The following is an 18,989-nucleotide window of genomic DNA, read 5'->3' on the forward strand; positions in this document are numbered from 1 at the left end:
TCTTAGAGAAATTAGTCAAGAAAAGAATACAGGATTGGATATGCGAAAATGGGATATTGTATGAAGGACAACATGGTTTTGTGAAGGGTAGATCATGCCTCAGTAACTTGCTCACGTTTTATAACACAGTGACGGCTGAACTGGATAGGGGTAATGGGTTTACAGTGATACTACTGGACCTTGCCAAGGCCTTTGACAGGATACCAGATGGAACCCTAATCAGTAAACTGGAGCAGATGGGGATAGATATAGGGTTGGTGAGATGGATAGGAGGGTGGTTGAAGGTGAGATACCAGAGAGTGGTTTATGCAGGAGTGGAGTCTAAAAGATGGCTTGTGACTAGTGGAGTGCCGCAGGGCTCTGTTCTTGGACCACTGCTTTTCAATTTGTTCATCAATGATATAGGAAAGGATTTGTGAGGAAGTGTTCACTTGTTTGCTGATGATGCAAAGTTGGGTAGAGCATTTGTGAGTGCACAGGAGGTCAAAATTTTACTGGATGATTTGGATAGTTTGGAGGACTGGGCTAGGAAAAATGGATGTCAATTTAATGTGGCAAAGTGTAAGGTTATGCACTTTGGGGTAAAAACAACAGCAGCAGTATATCGCATTGGTGGAACCGTACTCCAGGAGATTGATGAGGCCAGGGATTTGTGAGTGTTGGTGGATAGGGAATTGAAGTTTAGGGGACACATTGCAAAAGTGACCAAATCAGCTCATCAAATCACTTGGCTTCTGAAAAATACTTTAACATGCTGAGACAAACAAGTTGTTGTTCCTCTGTATCGAACCTTGATAAGACCACATCTGGATTACTGTGCCCAGTTATGGGCACCAGGGTTTCTTCGTGATGGGGAGGAAGTGGAGACGATCCAGAGACGAGTGACCAAGATGATAGAAGGTCTGTGGAATGAACCTTATGAGAATAGGTTGAAGCTTTGTGGGTCGCAGAGATTGGACGATAGGCGAAGGAGGGGTGATATGATTGAGACATTCAAATTACTGAAGGGTTTCTATAAGATTGATCCAGAAGATATTTTTGAAAATATGACTGGTGGTGGGAGGACTAGGGGCCATGCATGGAAGCTGGGTAAGAGCGTGGTTGACAAGCGAGTTAGAGCTAGGTTTTTTACTTGGAGAGTGGTAAATGAGTGGAATAAGCTTCCAGAGTCTGTGGTGGATGCTGTGACAGTGAATGAGTTTAACGTGAGGTATGATAGATACTGTATGAATGTCGAATAGTTGTTCTTGACATGATGTTAGGGCCTCCCTCGATGAGTCTGTCGACTCCTTGGAGTTGCCCGGAACAACAACAATAATAATAATAATAATAAAGACTCGTAGAGGGAGAGAGAGAGAGAGAGAGAGAGAGAGAGAGAGAGAGAGAGAGAGGTTTATACATTAACAATCACATACACATTCTTCTTCTTCTGCAGCTTCTCCCACTTAAGTGGGGTTACTGTTGATGATGAGTCTCCTCCACATCCTCCTGTCTTGGGCTGTCACCACATCCAAGTTCTTCATCCTCAAGTACTCTTCTACCAGCTCCCTCCATCTCTTCTTTGGCCGCCAATGCTTCCTCCTTCCTTGCACATCCATCTGCACGACCCTTCTTCCCACATATTCGTCCTCCCTCCACATCACATGACCAAACCATCTCAACCTTGCCTCATGTATCTTCGCTCCTAAGTTCGTAAAAATTACACACACATTATGTACATTATATTACATTACAATGGGAAATAAGTATACATATATTACAAAAGTCTTACAGAAAATCTCTTCTGCCTGTAATCTATCATACTGAAGCTTAAATTCATTCACATTCTTAGCATTCACAATACTGAGGCAAAGCATTCCACTTAGCCATCACTCTCCGCGTAATAAATAAATAAAAAAATGTCTCACCCTTTTATTCACCGCTTCCTTGCACAATTTCCAGGAATGGACTCTGGTTCTTGCTCCTTCCTTATTTTCTACTATCTTGGTTTCGAATCTAGTCGGCGACTAGAAGAAATTTTTCTAAGCTTTTTTTCGAGCGGTTCCCCAGTTAGTCGATCTCTGGCACAGGCAAACGGGTTTTTTCTGTCGGAAACTCTGGTTTTTCGTCCCGTAAACTCAAGAAAATCGACCGTAGAATCCACATGATTTCAGACATTAAATACGAGTGTTAGGGTTAGCGACCACGAGATAGCGGCACTTGTTGATCCGTCTCTCTTCACTGCATGCCACTTAATTAGTGATATCCTTGAGCCAGCTATCTCTGATTGGGTACCAGTGGAGATTAAACTGCCCACCCAGTCTCCAAAAGTTGGATAGGGCCTCGCCTACTCCCTATATATGGGAATAAAAAGGCGTTAGCTGATTTTTTTTTTGAAAAATCTCTCTTGTATCCATTCAATAAATACCTCTCAAGAGCTTAAACGTCTCAGTCATATCATCCCTTCACCTTCTATCAGCCAACTCTTCAGATTCAATCTATCCTTATAGCTAACATTCCACCTTCCTGAAATCGTTTTGTCAACTGCATCTGCATCCTATTCAAAGTATCTTCATCCCTCTCTAAACCCTGGTGGCCAGATTTGGCCAGTCATTTCATCTCTTTCAATTTATCTCTGCTAAATGTTCATCTCAATATTGCAGCAATCTTATAAGTTGTCGCAATCACTTTTACAATATACCCCCCTTAAATTTCAAATTTCGATCCACCATAATCCCAAGACCCTGTGCTTCCTCAACTTCCTCCAACAAACTTTGGAAGTTTGTTGAAGGAAGTTGAGCATCATTTAAATTTAAATAGATAAAAAATTTTAAATTTATATAAAAATTAGTTAGATTAAGCTAGATAAATCATATAAAACTGAAATGAAAATATCAGTTCTTGATTGAGAAGAGATTTACCTTGATTTTGTTACTATTGACAGTTCTTGATTTCTTACCACTATTACCATCAATTATTTTAAATAAGTATCTCAATTTTCTGCTCACTGTGTGGTGCATTGTAGAGTTGTTTATGCTGCCACATCATGCTTTCATGATCGTGTGATGCAGGTGTAGGAATTAAGTATGGATTCGTATTTTGAACCTCATATCAATAATTTTCCGGACGATATAGAGTTTAATGCAGTTATTCGCGATGCAGAAATAGCAATAGAAAATGGCATATATCCTCATCGTATTTATCAGGGCTCGAGTGGAAGTTATTTTGTAAAAAACTCTGAAAATTCGGTAAATAGTTTGTCTTTTACCTTGTGTTGCAGCATTGGATAGTTCTTTCGGAATCGATTCAACACTTTTTATTTGTTGACACAACTGCCTTCATTGCATAAATGTTTGAACTTGTTAAAAATTTATAAATAAATTAAAATTTTGTGTTAATATTTACATTAGTAAATAAAAAGTAATTTCATCGTGTGAAATGATAAACTTGAGTATTGACTGTTGCAGTTGTGTGAGCATACATAATAATACATAAAAATTGATCGTTGACAAATGAGTAATTTCTGTGATTTGAGCTTATTGCTTTGTTCATTGTGATTATTTTAGTTGATTACACCTCTTGTGTGCGCTCGCGCGCGTATCACCTGGTTTCTTACCTACATTGATGACAGTATACCTTATTGTATATTTAGTATCAGCTATCTTCTCATTAACATAACAAATCACTGAATAAAATATTAATTTTTTGCATATAACCATTCTGATACATTTTTAATTTAATGGTATATACTGCATGTCTAGAAAAGTAACTCGACTTCTGTTTAACTTGAGATGCTACAGATTGCACTAAGACTGAAATTTCATCAGTGATACTAGCAGAGCTACCAAAACATTTAATGTTTCATGAATTGTTAGTTTAGGTACCCCAAACAGATTGCACTTTTGGAAATCTCTTTAAGGATGTTGTGAGTTTTAAGAAATATTTAATTTTTTTTTCCCCTTAAATAACTTTTAAAAACTAATGTCATTTATTGGTGATAAAATGTTACTATTATTATGTGGGCACTTCTATGGAGTCCATGGACTCATTGTGGTTTTTTGAACTCATTCACTGACAAAGCATCCACAACAGACTCTTGCAAACTGTTCTACTCATTCACTATTTTCCAAGAAAAAAATCAAGTTTTCGTACCCATGCTAACCATACTCAAATAATAGGAATAACCCTTAGTTCTCCTCACAGTGGTCATTTGCTCAAAAATTTCTTCCATATCAATCCTATAAAACCTCCTAAGCAACCTATGTCTGTCATATCCTCCTCCCCCATCTAACTCCTAACCAGCCTCTGTAACCCATATATCTTCATCTCTCCTCATAAGGAACATTTTACAGACTTGCGACCATCTTAGACTTGCCTCAGGGAAAAAAAAAAGACATTACTTTTTTTTTTTTGATGATTTATCTTTTAACAAAGTAAGAACTTCTGTAGGTGCATTTGTGAAGAGAGAAATTTTTTATCTCTTGGCTTATAGTAATTTAACTTATTTAAAAAAATGTCTCTCAGTCGAGTAAATCAGTTATATCTCCCATTATGCAAAGCACATCTCCTTTGGGACATGTCCACAAGGAGATGTGCTTTGCATTATGGGAGATACTGAGACAAGGAGTGATGAGAGCTTGGTCCACCTTTACCACGAGTTGCCTCAGTCCTGAAGATACTTCAGGTGCAAACTTTGTTTGCTTACACTTGGATAAAGGATCAAACTAAATTTATTATAGTCTAACCAAGTGAAAAAAACTTCCAACATCTTTCTCTAAATCCAGAGTAATTTAATAATAAGGTGGTACACCTTTTGGCAACTCGTATAGGTAAATATGACTTCTCCATTGCTTCTGCCTTAGTATCACCACTTCTAGGTCTGGCTCCCACTCAACAAAGGTCGGAACTGGTCTGGGTAGTGGCCCTTCCATTAATGCTTAGCATTATACATGTCTGCAAGGAGATGTGCTTTGCATTATGGGATACTAAGGCAAGTGATGAGAAGTCTCAGCCCACCTTTACCACGAGTTGCCTCAGTCCTGAAGATACTTAAGGCACAAACTTTGTTTGCTTACACTTGGATGAAGGATTAAACTAAATTTATTATTCTCCTCAGATCATTTCCTATATCATTAATGTACAAATTAAATACTAGTGTCCAAGTTCAGAGCCCTCACTAGTCTCAGACTTTCTTTTCTACACGATTCTGCTCCTGAAACTGCCTGGTATCTCTCCATCGACCACCTTCTTATCCATATTGCCAGCTTCATGTCCATCCCTGTTTGCTGCAATTTATATATCAGAATTCTGTGCGGTATCCTGTCAAACATGTTTGCAAAGTTCAACAGTGTAGCCATTACTTCTGTCCAACTCAGCTGTCACTTTATTATAAAAAATTAAGTTACTGAAGTTACTTGACTTACCCTTCACAAAACCATGCTGCCCCCATACAGTATTCCATTTCTGAATTTTGTTATTAACCAACTTCCTTAATACCTTGACCATTATATCTGAAATGCTTATTGATCAATAATTTGCTATTTCTACCTTGGGACCTCTTATGCTCTGATTTTCTTTTCCTTAACATATTAGGCATTCTTCTGGCCTGGAATTGAACAAGTTTTAAAAAAAAAAGATTTATTGGGGGGGGAAAAAAAAAAATATATATATATATATATATATGAGAAAGAAGTACAAATTAAAAAAAAAAAAAAAAACTAGAGCAGCAGCAGCAGCCAAAGTACAGCACATATGCCTGTCTTAGCAAGTATGACGAGAACTTGTTCTTGCTTAGTTTTCCTTGTTACTGAACTCCCATCATTTCTGTGATAATGATGGGAGTTCAACTAATCTCCCTCCTCTAGAATTCTGATTACAAACCTCTGAAAAGCTAGCAAAAGATCTTTAAAAAAAAATTACATTTCAGCTTTATCAAAAATTGGCTGCTCTAGTATGCTCACCAAGATCCTCTCCACCATTTAGATCATTCAGATCAACAGGACTTGTAAACTAGCTTACTTTAACCAAGCTGAAACAGCAAATATCTGTATAGATGAACATCATATGTGCCATACCTGTGCTACAACCAGTCAGTTATTGCAGACCATGTTACCGAATTGTTTAATCAGGTGGGGGGGGGGATTACCTACTATACCTTCAGATTTTATTCCAAGAAACTGTTCTTAGAAGCTATTACAGTTCTGTATCTTAAAGAAATACAGTTGCCTCAAATCACCAGAATTTTTGAGAGTTATTGTGAAACTTTTAGCCGAACATTAAGGATCACCTTATTATGCCTCTAGAGAGCAATTAAGACTGTAGGTTATTTTTCAGAATTGTTTCTTCCTCCTCTTTTTTTTATCTGCATATTTTGACATTGTGCCTGTGAAATATTTGCTTAGTTGTTAAGTTAATATTGTTCATTATTATCATGAGTTACTTATTTTGTCCATTAAGCAATAATGCAAAAGTAGCATGCTAGCTCTTGTGACATAGTGTATTTTTAAGATCTTAAAAAAGCACTAATGGTAAATATGCTTTCCATGAAGTCTTTAGGGTAGAGTAATGCTGAGCAGTTATGGCACAAACCCTGTTTCTATTAAATAAGGGTATCACTAACAAAAAATTTAACATGCAAGTTATTTCAAATTCATTTTATTTACATAAGCATTTTATTCTTGCATGGATAATAAATATTGAATTTTTATGGTTTTTGAATAAAAATTCACTTTCAATTTTCAATAAAAATAATTTTAAAATTATTACTTTATATTACTACTACAAAGGTGAGGAAGTGATTATAGCAGAGCAAAGTGATGCGGTGCAAAATGGTGTGGGATGATAAGAATATAAAAAATCAGAGTCGGGATCAGGTAAAAAATGGGGATAGTCAGAATGAAGAGAGAATTGCACTATACAGAGTAAAGAGTGATTGTGTTGATGGAATGACTTGAAAGAGTGGAGAATGAATTGTTATGCTTGTATACTAATGTACGAAGTATCAGAAATAAAGGGACTGAATTTATAGCATTGATTGAATCAATATGCCCAAAGATAATTGGCATAAGAGCAACCTGGTTGACCAAGGATGATATATTGTCAGGACTTGAAATGGTAAGATAGAATTTTCTGAAAGGACAGGAAGATGAAGAAAGGGGGGGGGTTGTTAATTAATGGTAGCAGAGGAATTGTCCTTCAAGAGTTGAAGTGGAAAATAGTAATTCGTGTGAAGATTTTGAAGCTGTTTGATGTGAAGTTGAGATCAGTTGAATAGTACGAGGGACGTCCAGAAAGTGAGTTCCATTTTTAAATATTTTCACTGCAGCACTGCGATCGCAATGGTGTGCAGGCGTGCTGAGTTTGTTGATTCTTCAGCAAGGCGTTGGTGCCATTTTCAGACATTCTCGCAGTATGTTCGCTTCTTGGTGTGTGTTTATATTGTCTAAGAAAATCAGCTTTGTTTTTCTTTAAGGTTTATAGAGAACACGCAATGAATGACAATGGTACAAAGATGGGTAAGACTTTTTAATGAAGGAAGGACAGGTGTGCACGATGATGAACGGAGCGGGCGACCATCTCGAGTGACTGACAGACGATTTGGTGCATTCAGTTGAAGAGAAGATGCGACAGAATAGGGGATTCACTATGGCTTCACTCTCACTGCAATTTCCAGAAGTTTCACGTTCATGTCTTCATGAAATTGTGTCAGAGAAACTGAATTATCAGAAATTGTGTGCACACTGGGTGCCAAAGTTGCTTACAGAACAACACAAAGTGAATCAGCTGGGCAGTGTGTGGAGTTCTTGACATGCTACAGTGAGGATGGCGATGCTTTTCTGAGCAGACTTGTCACCAGGGATGAGACTTTGGTGTCACACGCAACCCCTGAATCCAAACAACAGTCCATGGAGTGGAGGCACACTTCATCACCAGTCAAGATGAAATTGAAGACAACGGTTTGCACTTGGAAAATCATGTGCACTCTGTTTTGGGACAGACAAGGAATTTTGCCGGTAGACTTCTTGGGTCAAGGCTCCACAATCAATGCGAGTATGTACTGCCAAACACTTAAGAAACTGCGTCTTGCAATCCAGAATTAACGACGTGGCATGTTTACCAGGGGTGTTGTTTTGATTCATGATAACGCCCACCCACACATGGCCAGCATAACACAACAACTTCTTGCCACCTTCGGCTGGGAACAATTCCATCATCCCCCATATAGTCCTGACTTCACGCCAAGCAACTTTCACCTGTTCAAACATCTGAAATCTTTCCTCAGAGGCTGGCAGTTTCAAGACGACGATGACAAGGTCAAAGAAGCAGTCAATACGTGGTTTGTGTCACAGGCAGCAACCTTCTGCGATGAAGGTATACAAATCTTGGTGTCCCGTTATGATAAGTGCCTGAACAATGGCAGAAATTATGTAAAAAAAGTAGTGAAAAATGTCTACTTTAATTTCCAATAAAGTATATTTTTGTTTCTCTGACTGCCCATCGGAACATACTTTCTGAACGTCCCTCGTTCTAATAGGATGCTGTTATAAGCCAGGGAATGTGGAGATTATTGATAGTGAAATGTTTAGACAAATTAGTTGGGCAAGTAAAAGGAAGATGATCCTAATGGGAGATTTTAATTATAGGAATGTGGATTGGAAAGAAGAGCTTGTATAGTAACAAGGAGAGTGAATTTGTTGAGTTTCTGCAGAATAACTATCTAAAGCAGCATGTAATGGAAGCAGCACAAGTTTATCATTATTAGATTTTATGATTATCTTCACAGGATGTGGTTATGAATGAGGTACCAACATCACTTTTACCAACACCTGTTGGTGAAAGCGATGATGAGGTACTGGTTTGGAAGTTAGTCAAACAGGAAAAATATGTTATCAAGAGGATTTGTATGTGGAACTATAAAGTGGATGATTATCAGAAGCTCCGTAGACAACTAGCATCAATACATTGGGTTGATAAATTGTGTAGAAAAGATTTTGACAGTGCATGCAGAAATGATAACGCAGTATCTTACAAAAACAGTGCATAACTGCATACCAAGAGTTAACGAATAAATAGAGTAGGAGTGAGATGGATGAATGGTGAAATCAAGCAAGCAGTGTTACAAAAAAAGTTATGGAAGAAGTACAGAGAAGTTTGCAGTAAACATATGCATGATGAATATAAAGTGCAGGCCACTTTATATTCATATTAATGTATTACATTTATTGACTTTGAAAAAGCATTTGATAAAGTTACAAGAAATATTTTATTTAACATATTAAAAGAAAGATAAATACCAAATGATATTCTGAAAGCTATCACAAGTATATATAAAAATAATTAAATACAAATAAGATAGATTAAATTATGAACTATCACGTCGAGGAGTCTGCAGGGATGTCCCTTTTCAGCAACTCTTCATTTAAATAAATAATATTTATTTAAATGAAGTAGTAATAAAATCGAATAAAAATTTCCATCAAGGTATTAAACTTTTCCCTACTGTGAACTTAAACTCTCCAATTTGTTTGCTGATCAGATAATAATTACAAATTCTGAAGATAACTTACAGAAAGATATTTTAAATTTAAATGAAATAACCAAAAATTATGGAATGATGATATCAACAGAAAAATCAAAAACAATGGCCTTTAAAGGACAAGATCCAATAAAAACTAAAATAGTAATAGATAACAAGATTTTAAGAACAGGTGAATTCATTTAATGACCTAGAATGTATGATTACACATGAAACGAAAACAATATAAACCTAAAAATTGCGAAATATTTAAAAATAACTGGTGTAATTAACTTTATATTTAAACCAAACCTAGTTCAAAAACAAACTAGATTAAAAGTATAAAATACATTAACCCTACCAGTCCTGTTGTATGGAAATGAAATCTGGACAATAAAGCAAAAAGACAAACGAAGATTAATAACAGCTGAAATGAAGTTTATGAGAAAAACTGCAACGTATACTCTATTTGATCAGAAAAGAAACGAAGAAATTATGAAAGAATTAAACCAGCAATCAGTAATAGAAAAAATAAAAGAATATAAACATAAATGGTTGGAACACATTGAAAGAATGCCAAAACAAGCCTTAAATTACAAACCATTAGGAAAAAGAAAACCATGAAGTTCTCTAAAGAGATTCAATGATTACTTAGACCTAGAGTGGCCAGAACAGGCCACTCTAGGCCTAAATCCTTGAAATGTGTGATGATGAAATTATAAAAAGAGTGGATACTAAGATATGAACAACAAGACATCATCCCTGGAAGTTGTATAAAGATGTGAAGAAGGGTGTGAGGAGTAGATTTTTTATGTAGATTTTTTATGAGGAGTAGATTTTTTATGCATGAAGTTAGCAAGTGATCATACATGTTGCTGGTTGAGTGGGCTTCCCATGATGAATCTGTTGACTTCATGGAGGTTACCAAATAATAATAATAATATATTTTTTAGAATGATTGTGATGTTGAAAAAACTGTTTGGTTGAGGATCCATTTTGTGTATTTCAAAAATATTAAAGCTTTTCACATCCATTCCATTGAAAATTGATGCCAAATAATGAAACTTGGCCTGCACTGTATTAGGTTTCAGGTATTATCATTCTCTAATGCAGGTGCTATAAGTCTACTTAGCTACTCTCGAGACATTATTGATCTCATATAATTTTTTTAGGAAGTTTTAACTCGGATACACTCTTCTTCTACCACTTGAAACTACAGTTTTTTGGAGGAAATGTCATGATGGACATCTGCAAAATTCTGACAAATTAATTTAATTGCCTCCATAGCGCAATTGGAAGAATGATGGTACATTGCACCCTTCGATTGGAAAAAGCCTAATTTCAATTCTTGTCATGACAGGAGGAATCTTGATATGGACTTTTCAGTGGAAGGTGAGTTAGCCAATCTGATACAGAGGTAGCAGGGTTTTTTCATGCTGCGTACAGACAAATCGGCCTTTCAGAACACATGCAATTTACAAACAAAAAAATATACTTGTTGTGGTGGTGGATGCCATTGGTGTAGATGATGGTAGAGGTTCGGTGTAGTGGTGGAGAGGGAGAGTTGTACAGCAGGTCACCTCCTTCGAGGCTTTATGAATAATAATAATAATTTTGTAAAATTAATGAATTTAAAAAAAATGTATACTTGCCACTCCCAGAAATAGCACTTACTTGTGTAGGTGATCTGTTCTTAGATGGCAGTATCTCATTTTGTATGACTAAAGTAGATATTATGCCTGTATGCAAAAATGAGAAGAAAATTTATTATTATTATGTGACACCTCCAGGGAGTCCAAAGACTCATCGAGGAGAATATGCCACCAGCAGCGAACGATTTACCCCTTCCAACTACTAATCGCACTCAAACTTGCTTAACTTTTTGCGAGCCATTAGTAGCAGAGGCTCTACCAATCGACCAACCTTTGCTCCTGTAACTTTTCTCTAACCTTTTAGCTAGCAGAGCAGATAGTGGTAGGATTCACATAAAAATTACTGGTGAGCTCAATAACATCATATGTTCTTTTATGTGTTGTATCACTTGCTAACTTCATCAGTATGTAATGAATAGGTGTCATATGTACGAAACTGTTATGGTTCTGAATGTGTTGAAATTTTTAATAGCAATGATAAGTCACAATTATAAAAGTTCAAAGCACAATTGATATATGATTGATACGTGCCTTACTTATGATTACCATCTAATTTTACTATGGTATATATGTGCATATACCATAGTAAAATGGTGCATATATGCACATAGTAATGGTGCCTCTATGTGCATATAAGCACCATTACTATAATTAGAACAGAATTGGTTTGCTATCCAAGTCCTTAATGTATCTGCCTTTCAGCAAACTTTAGGTTTGAATCTTGCTATAGGCATGGATGTTTGTGATTGTCTTTAGGTGGGAGATGAATATCTTTGTTTCAAACCACTTTCTTGCTTATTGGAGGCCTGAAGTGGTTTGAAAAAGTTCATTTTTGATATTTGGTCTCTAGAGCAGAGTTTCTGGGTTATGTAAAAAGGAGGGAAAAAAAAGGGCGTGTTTAGTCATGTGGAAATGACATTTGAATCCATAGCACTAGGCAGCTTAAAGAAAAGCCATTCCAAGTTTGTTTCTAGTTGCTGACTAGAGGACCTTTTTTTTCTAAACGTGTCTTTGACCAATTCCTGAGTTAAATGATTTCTGAAAAAAAAAAAAGACACTAGGATAGTTGATTTCTGGTACTGGTAAGTGGTTTTTTCCCCCTGCCAGAAACTCAGGTTTTCAGCTATCTTTTATTGACTTCCTCTCTATAAATGTTAGATAGGGCTAAAACAGCCTCACCTACTAACTTTGGAGGATAAAAGGCATTGAAAGATTTGTGTATAATTAATAAAATAATCCTTAGCTTACCCACGGTACAAATGTGCTGTTGGTTTCCATAAAACCTTTCATGAGTAGTAGCCATATAAAAAATATGCATGTATATAACTTATATATTTCTGTCAAAGCATGTGTATCTCAGGTATGGTATTTTATATAAACATCTATTCAGACAACAAAAATAAATGAATATTACAAAGATTAAGAAGGCAAAACTGAGAAAATATGTTCACATCAAATGGGGAAATGCTTCATAATCATCAGTGATCCTAGAACAATTCACCATTGTGAAAAGTCATGGATAGCCATTGATTATGGCTTTGTAGTAGCTGTTAATGTATGAGATGTATAAGTAAAAATAATCCGTAGCTTATCCACAGTACAAATGTACTGTTGGTTTCCATACAACCTTTCATGAGTAGGAGCCATATAAGAAGTGTGTGTGTGTGTGTGTTTGTTTGTTTGTTTCTATCAAAGTATGTGTATATCAGGTGTATGGTTATATAAACATCTACTCAGACAACAAAATAAATGAATGTTACAAAGACTAAGAAGGCAAAACTGAGAAAAAATGTTCAGATGTGGAAATGCTTCATAATCATCAGTGATCTTAGAACATTTCACCATTGTGGGAAGTCATGGATAACCTATACTGCCATTTCTGGAACTATCACCATCTCCACAACAGAGGAAAAAAGCACTTCCATTCCTCAATACTACTTCTGTTATATGTAAGTAAAAATATGGCCATGAATTTTCAAATTTTGTGTGAGATTTTTGTGAGTAAGAATTGATTAATTATGGCTTTGTAGTAGCTGTTAATGAAGGTCTTACTTATTAATTTAAGCTCATCTACAAAATCAACTTGATGCTCTAATCAAAATGATCTCATTTATGAGATCATTTTGATTAGAGCATCTAATGGCTATGGCCAATACACTCCTGTAATTCCATAACATTAAAGGAATGTAGATAACCCAAATTGGTGTACAGGATTGTCGTTGGTGCTTACAATAGGCCAAGGAAGATGAACAGCCTGTTTGAAGGCATGTAACAAAAGTATTGAGGAATGGAAGTGCGTTTTTCTCTATTTTAGAGATGGTGGTGATTCAAGAAATGGTAGATTAGGTTGATACATAATATCCATGATTTTCCACAATGGTGAAATGATCTAGAATCACTGATGATCATGAAGCATTTTCCCATTTGATCTGAACATTTTATGTAAGTTTTGTCTTTTTAACACTCCGCACAGTTTCAAAATACTGCAGTCCTTTCCTTTTGCCAGTCTGCTGGCCGAGTGTTAGCCTCATCTCTGGATCCCCTTCATTATCTCCTAAATTCCTAAGAAATTCAGATGACTAGATCTATGCATATTAATCCTAATGTAATCCTTATTAACGCCTTATAAAGAGGAATAATAGTTCCCCCCCCTTCCCCCGTCAGTGTTTGATCTAACATTTATGTTGAAGAACACACACTGACATCCAAAATCTGATGAGCTGTTTTGGTCACATTTGCAATATGTCCTCTAAACTTAATTTCCCTGTCCATATCACCTTGACTTCATGAAGTTCCTATCATCTAATTCCATCAATGTAAACTTTGCCACATTAAACTGATTAGCCATTACCTTTGCTCATATTACAAATCTGTTTTAGTCACCTTTCTAGAATATATCTTCATTGATTCTCTTTTGTCATCAACAAACAAACAAATTGGATATTTCTCCTTAAATCATTTCCTGTATCATTAATGTAAAAATTAAATAGTAGCAGCCAAAGTAGAGCCCTGCAGTATGTCATCAGTTACCTGTTTTCTTGTGGATTCAGTTCTTATATACTACTCATTGATAGTATATATGTCCATCAACCACAATTTTACCAAATCATCTTCATATCCATTCTCATTTTCTCCATTTATAAAATAGTTTTATCCTCAAATGCCTTTGCAAAGTCCAGCAGTGTCAATGTTGCCACTTTATTATAAAAAGTGAGCAGACTATTATTACATTACTCCTCAAAGTAGTCCAGGAACTTGTGTGAGGATGCTCTACTCCACTACACATTTCACTACTAAAGCAAAATAATGCCTCCCTCATACACACACACACACACACACACAGTATCATATTCCTGTCAACCAATCTGCATAGGCACTGCAGAACTGCAGCACCCCCAATTTTTCTCAATATATAAATATATATTTATTAATTTATTTATATTTGCTTGTAATATTTAATTTTATCATCAACAATCCTATACAATTCTCTTATTTTGTATAAAAAATAATAAAAATCCATCTGGTAGCACTTAGTGGGGTGAAGGATGCTAGCAGCATTGTGTTTACCAGAGTGTCATATTGCCACACGTGCAAGCATATGCATGTCATAGTAAGAAACGCACTATTAGTGTTGTTATTTATATGCACTGTTGTTTATATGCAATTTGCGCAAGTAGTACAGTGTTGGTAGTGCTTATCGTGTTTACTCCGTCTCTTTAAATATTTGGATATTACAATTAAAGGATTTAATTGTAATGTCCAAAAATTGTAAATCTATTCCTTTAATTACAATTAAAGGAATGGATTTTATTTTTAAGTAATTTTGAATTATACTAAACTGTATAATTTTATCAATAATAAACAATATTTTTCCATGAAACAAAACAAGAAGAATTTATTTTATTTTCAAGTAATTTTGAACTTTACCAATCTGTATAATTTTATCGATAATAAACAATATTTTTCCGTTAAACAAAACAAGAAGAATATATTTTATTTTGAAGTAATTTTGAATTGTACTAATTTTATCGATAATAAACAATATTTTTTCATATTTAAATTTTTTACCGTAATTTTAAAAATTTTATCCAAACATGTATACACTGTACTTACAGTGTGTATGTATATTCCGAAAGTTGCAGCACCTCCATGATTTCAAGCCACGAGCTGTCACTGCTGTCAACCCATTCCCGAATTCTTCCTTTTAACAACTCTGATACTTTACCCACTGCTCTTGAGACAATTGGTCTGGAATTTGCTACCTCTACTTCTGTTTTGCATAAAGGAGGCTTCTTTATTATTATTATTATCATCTGATCTCCATGGAGTCAGAGACTCATCGTGGGAGGTACATACCATGTACACGTTTGTGTAATATGTTTGTACACATATAGTGTGTACACACATTGCTCATCCATTAAACTGATTCAATGTGTCTACATACGCAACACACTCGGGCAATGCATTCCACTCACTAGCCACTCTCCATGCAAAGAACCTGCTCCTCACATCCTCCTTTCATCAATGACCACTTGTTCTACTTGACCTAATTGATCTGTGCACAATAATCCATATGAAACATGATCAAGGCCTTATCCAGTGGCATCATAACCTCTTTATTTCTGCATGTCAGGGTCCTCTGCATCATTGTCAAATCTCAAAACCTTACACTTTGCAACATTGAACTGACAGCTTCACTTACCTATCCATTCATGCAATCTATTCAAGTCCTCCTGTTAGGCCATAACATCTGATTGACTCTGCACTGCTTTTTCCAATTTTGCATCATCTGCAAACAGCTGCATATCACTAGTTAAACCCATCCCATTATCATTAACATATAAATTGAACAACAATTGTCCCAAAACTGAACCCATGCAGTACACCACTAGTGAACTTCCTCTTTCAGGATACTGCACGCAAATATACAACTTTCTTATACCTATCTGACAGCCAGCCACTGATCCAGCTCAGAAGTCTGTTATCCAATCTCATCTGTTTCAATTTATTTAACAGTTTGTTGTCTGGTAGTCCATCAAAAGCTTTTGCAAAATCCGAGTACATCACTGTATATGCATCTTTCCTGTCCAAGGTATTTGTCACTTTGTTATAGTACATAAATTAGTAAAACATGATCTCCCTTTAACAAACCCATGCTGATAACCACAGAGAATACTGCTGTTATCAACCCATTTCTATATCCTACTTCTTACCAATCTCTCCAGTACCTTCACAACTCCAGATATACAGATTGGCCTATAATTTGAAGCTACAGCTTTATCACTACCTTTATGCAGCAGAACAATTTTACCCTCCTTTCATTACCTTGGAATCTGTGTTGTTGTTGTTGTTGTTGTAAGACTCTTATTAAACAAGCATGCTAACCAGTTCCCTGGAACATTCCCTTAAGAGGGAATATGTCATCAAATCCTATTGCCTCATTGACATCAAGGTTAAGCCATCCTCTCCTATGTCCTCTACACTTAAGTTCCTCATGATTTCACCTTGATCAGGATGAAACACCCTTATAAATTGATCACTGAATACCTCAACAATGGCTTCTGTAGTAGTTACCATTCTACCATTTTCATCCAGTAACATCATCTTACCATAATCATTCTTCCTTCTGCTTGCCACATAGCTAAAAAACTCTGTGCTTTTTCTTCACCTGATTTGCTAATATCTGTCCATACTGCACCTTTGTTTTCCTTGCTGATCATTCTCTTGGCTTTTTCTTTATACTACTCTTCATGTAACTGATTATTATTATTATTTGTGACCCCTCCAAGGAGTCTGAAGACATCGCGGGAGGACACCTAGTGTTCAACTCTCTGTCTCCACACCACTACCGAACCTCTACTCTCAATCAGCGCCATCTACTGCCCACCGCAACAAGTGTCTTTTGTCTGTAAATTGCATGTGTTCTGAAGGGCTGATTTGTCTGTATGCAGGATGAAAAACCAGAGTTTCCAGGAGAAAAAAACCCTGCTACCTCCATGTTATTACCATTATTCATCTTGTACTGTCTCAAAAGGGCCTTCTTCCAGATTTCATGCTTAAGCTCCTCATTTATCCATTTTACATCTACCTTAATAGTTTTTACATCTTCATATTATGTATTTCTTTGTCAGTTCCCAAGTAGCATTTATTTCCTTACCACTCAACTTCTTGTTCCATGCTATAGCTCTAATCTGTCCCTTAAGCTTGTCATAATCGCTAGCCTTATAATTCCACATATATCCTTTCCTCACAAAAGTCTGCATATGGTTAGCCACAACCCAGTTGATCACCTCGTGATCACTCTGACCAACTGGAGGCAAGTGTGAAAACCCCACTCACAATTATATCCTCTGATGAAATGATCAGATCTAAATCTGTCGATCCTCTTGTGCCCTCCTTTACTTGCTGCCTGAGATAATTATCTCTCAAGAACTCAAGAAATTAATTTTCCTTATTCCCAAATGCTATTTCTTCATTCTAATCTATACCACCATAATTAAAATCACCCATAATTATTACCCTTCCTTTGTTCACTAATCCAAGTTGTTTATACATTCCTTCATGACCACCCTCCACATTTCCTAGCCTATAGGAACATCCAACTAAATATCTCTTCCTGTCAACCTCCACATTATAACCATTGCCACTATTTCCCTCTTTCATACCTTATGTGGACATAATTCCCTTCTATCATCAACACTCCTCCCCCTTCCTTCCTGTCCTTTCTATCCTTGCAAAAAATACTGTATCCTTCCATTTCTATTTCGTTAGAATATCATCTTCATGCAACTATGTTTTCACTTATTCCAATGATTTTGGGGCGAATAAACTCAACCAGTGTAACTATTTTATCTTCCTTATTTCTGATACTTCTGGTATTTGTAAATAAACACAGTAATTCATTTTTAGGTCTATAACCAGTCCTATCCAAGCCACTTGTTGGTTGTGATTTCTCCACCACACCAACTTAATCACCTTTATCACCACTTACCATATATATCTGCTGATTCTCAACTTCCCCATCCATATCACAATATAATCCATCTTCATGCAACCATCCTTTTTGTTTTGTTTTCTTTCCATTCCCTTGGCACCTTCCCAGATCTGACTTTGAATGATGTGATCAGAGGAGCAGCCAATTCCCTTGCACATTCTACCTGGACTGATATTATCTAATCCTGTGACAATATGTGCATTAAGGTTCTAAGTACCTTCATTTTCTCAATCTTTCTTACTTCCACGACCTTACTTTCAATCCTGCCAACATTCTCACTTGCACATTCCTGTTTTTTGCCATTAAGCTGTTATATTATCAATTTTATATATATATATATATATGAAAAAAAATTAGTTTGAATTACTATACGAGAATAAAAAAGAATAAAGTTTAATGCTGAGATACTACTAGTTTTGTTGAAAAAATCAACTTCTTCAGGTATCAACGATAAAGAATTATCTAAAAAATAACAAAGACATTATAAAATTACATCAACAGATCTAATATAAAAGACCGTAGTACATTTTAAACAGGAATGCGTGCTGGCGTTCCAATTGAAGTTGACTACGTGCATGAGTTGTCATGAGTGCGCCAATACTGGACAGTGGCAATGTGTGCATCAGAAAGATTGTAGCTAAGGCTGTTGTTTATATGGGATGAATCGAGGGATATTTCTTTAGATTAGATTATCTTTCTTTCAAGTTCATCATAACACAAATGTATGTTAGAAGTTTGCGGCCAGTCTACGAGGTGTTGGTGGCCTTCATCCGAGTTAATAGAGAAGAGAACGTGGCTTGAGAAAGCACTGGCTCTGGTCCTATTGTAGGATATGTCTCTGGTGTTCCTC

At 36.0% G+C, this 18,989-nt stretch overlaps 1 protein-coding gene across 4 annotated transcripts in view; it reads left to right on the forward strand.

The window, feature by feature from the left end:
• Window positions 1–18,989, forward strand: part of LOC150092439 (phosphatidylinositol 4-kinase type 2-beta-like) — a 162,346-nt gene that overhangs the window by 21,401 nt on the left and 121,956 nt on the right. For 3 of the 4 annotated variants that reach the window (XR_016550583.1, XM_090415115.1, XM_090415116.1), the window contains exon 1: window positions 3,047–3,227. The exons of the other annotated variant lie outside the window; for it this stretch is intronic. Coding sequence is in view for 2 of the 3 variants with exons in the window: in XM_090415115.1 (XP_090271241.1) it covers window positions 3,066–3,227 (162 nt within the window). In the remaining variant the exon portion in view is untranslated. Of the gene's footprint in view, window positions 1–3,046; window positions 3,228–18,989 lie in introns of those variants that run through there. 4 annotated transcript variants of the gene reach the window in all.

The sequence above is a fragment of the Typopeltis vanoorti genome, chromosome 26, assembly GCF_054136105.1.
Source record: "Typopeltis vanoorti isolate ZY-2024b chromosome 26, IOZ_Tvanoo_1.0, whole genome shotgun sequence".
NCBI lineage: Eukaryota > Metazoa > Arthropoda > Arachnida > Uropygi > Thelyphonidae > Typopeltis > Typopeltis vanoorti.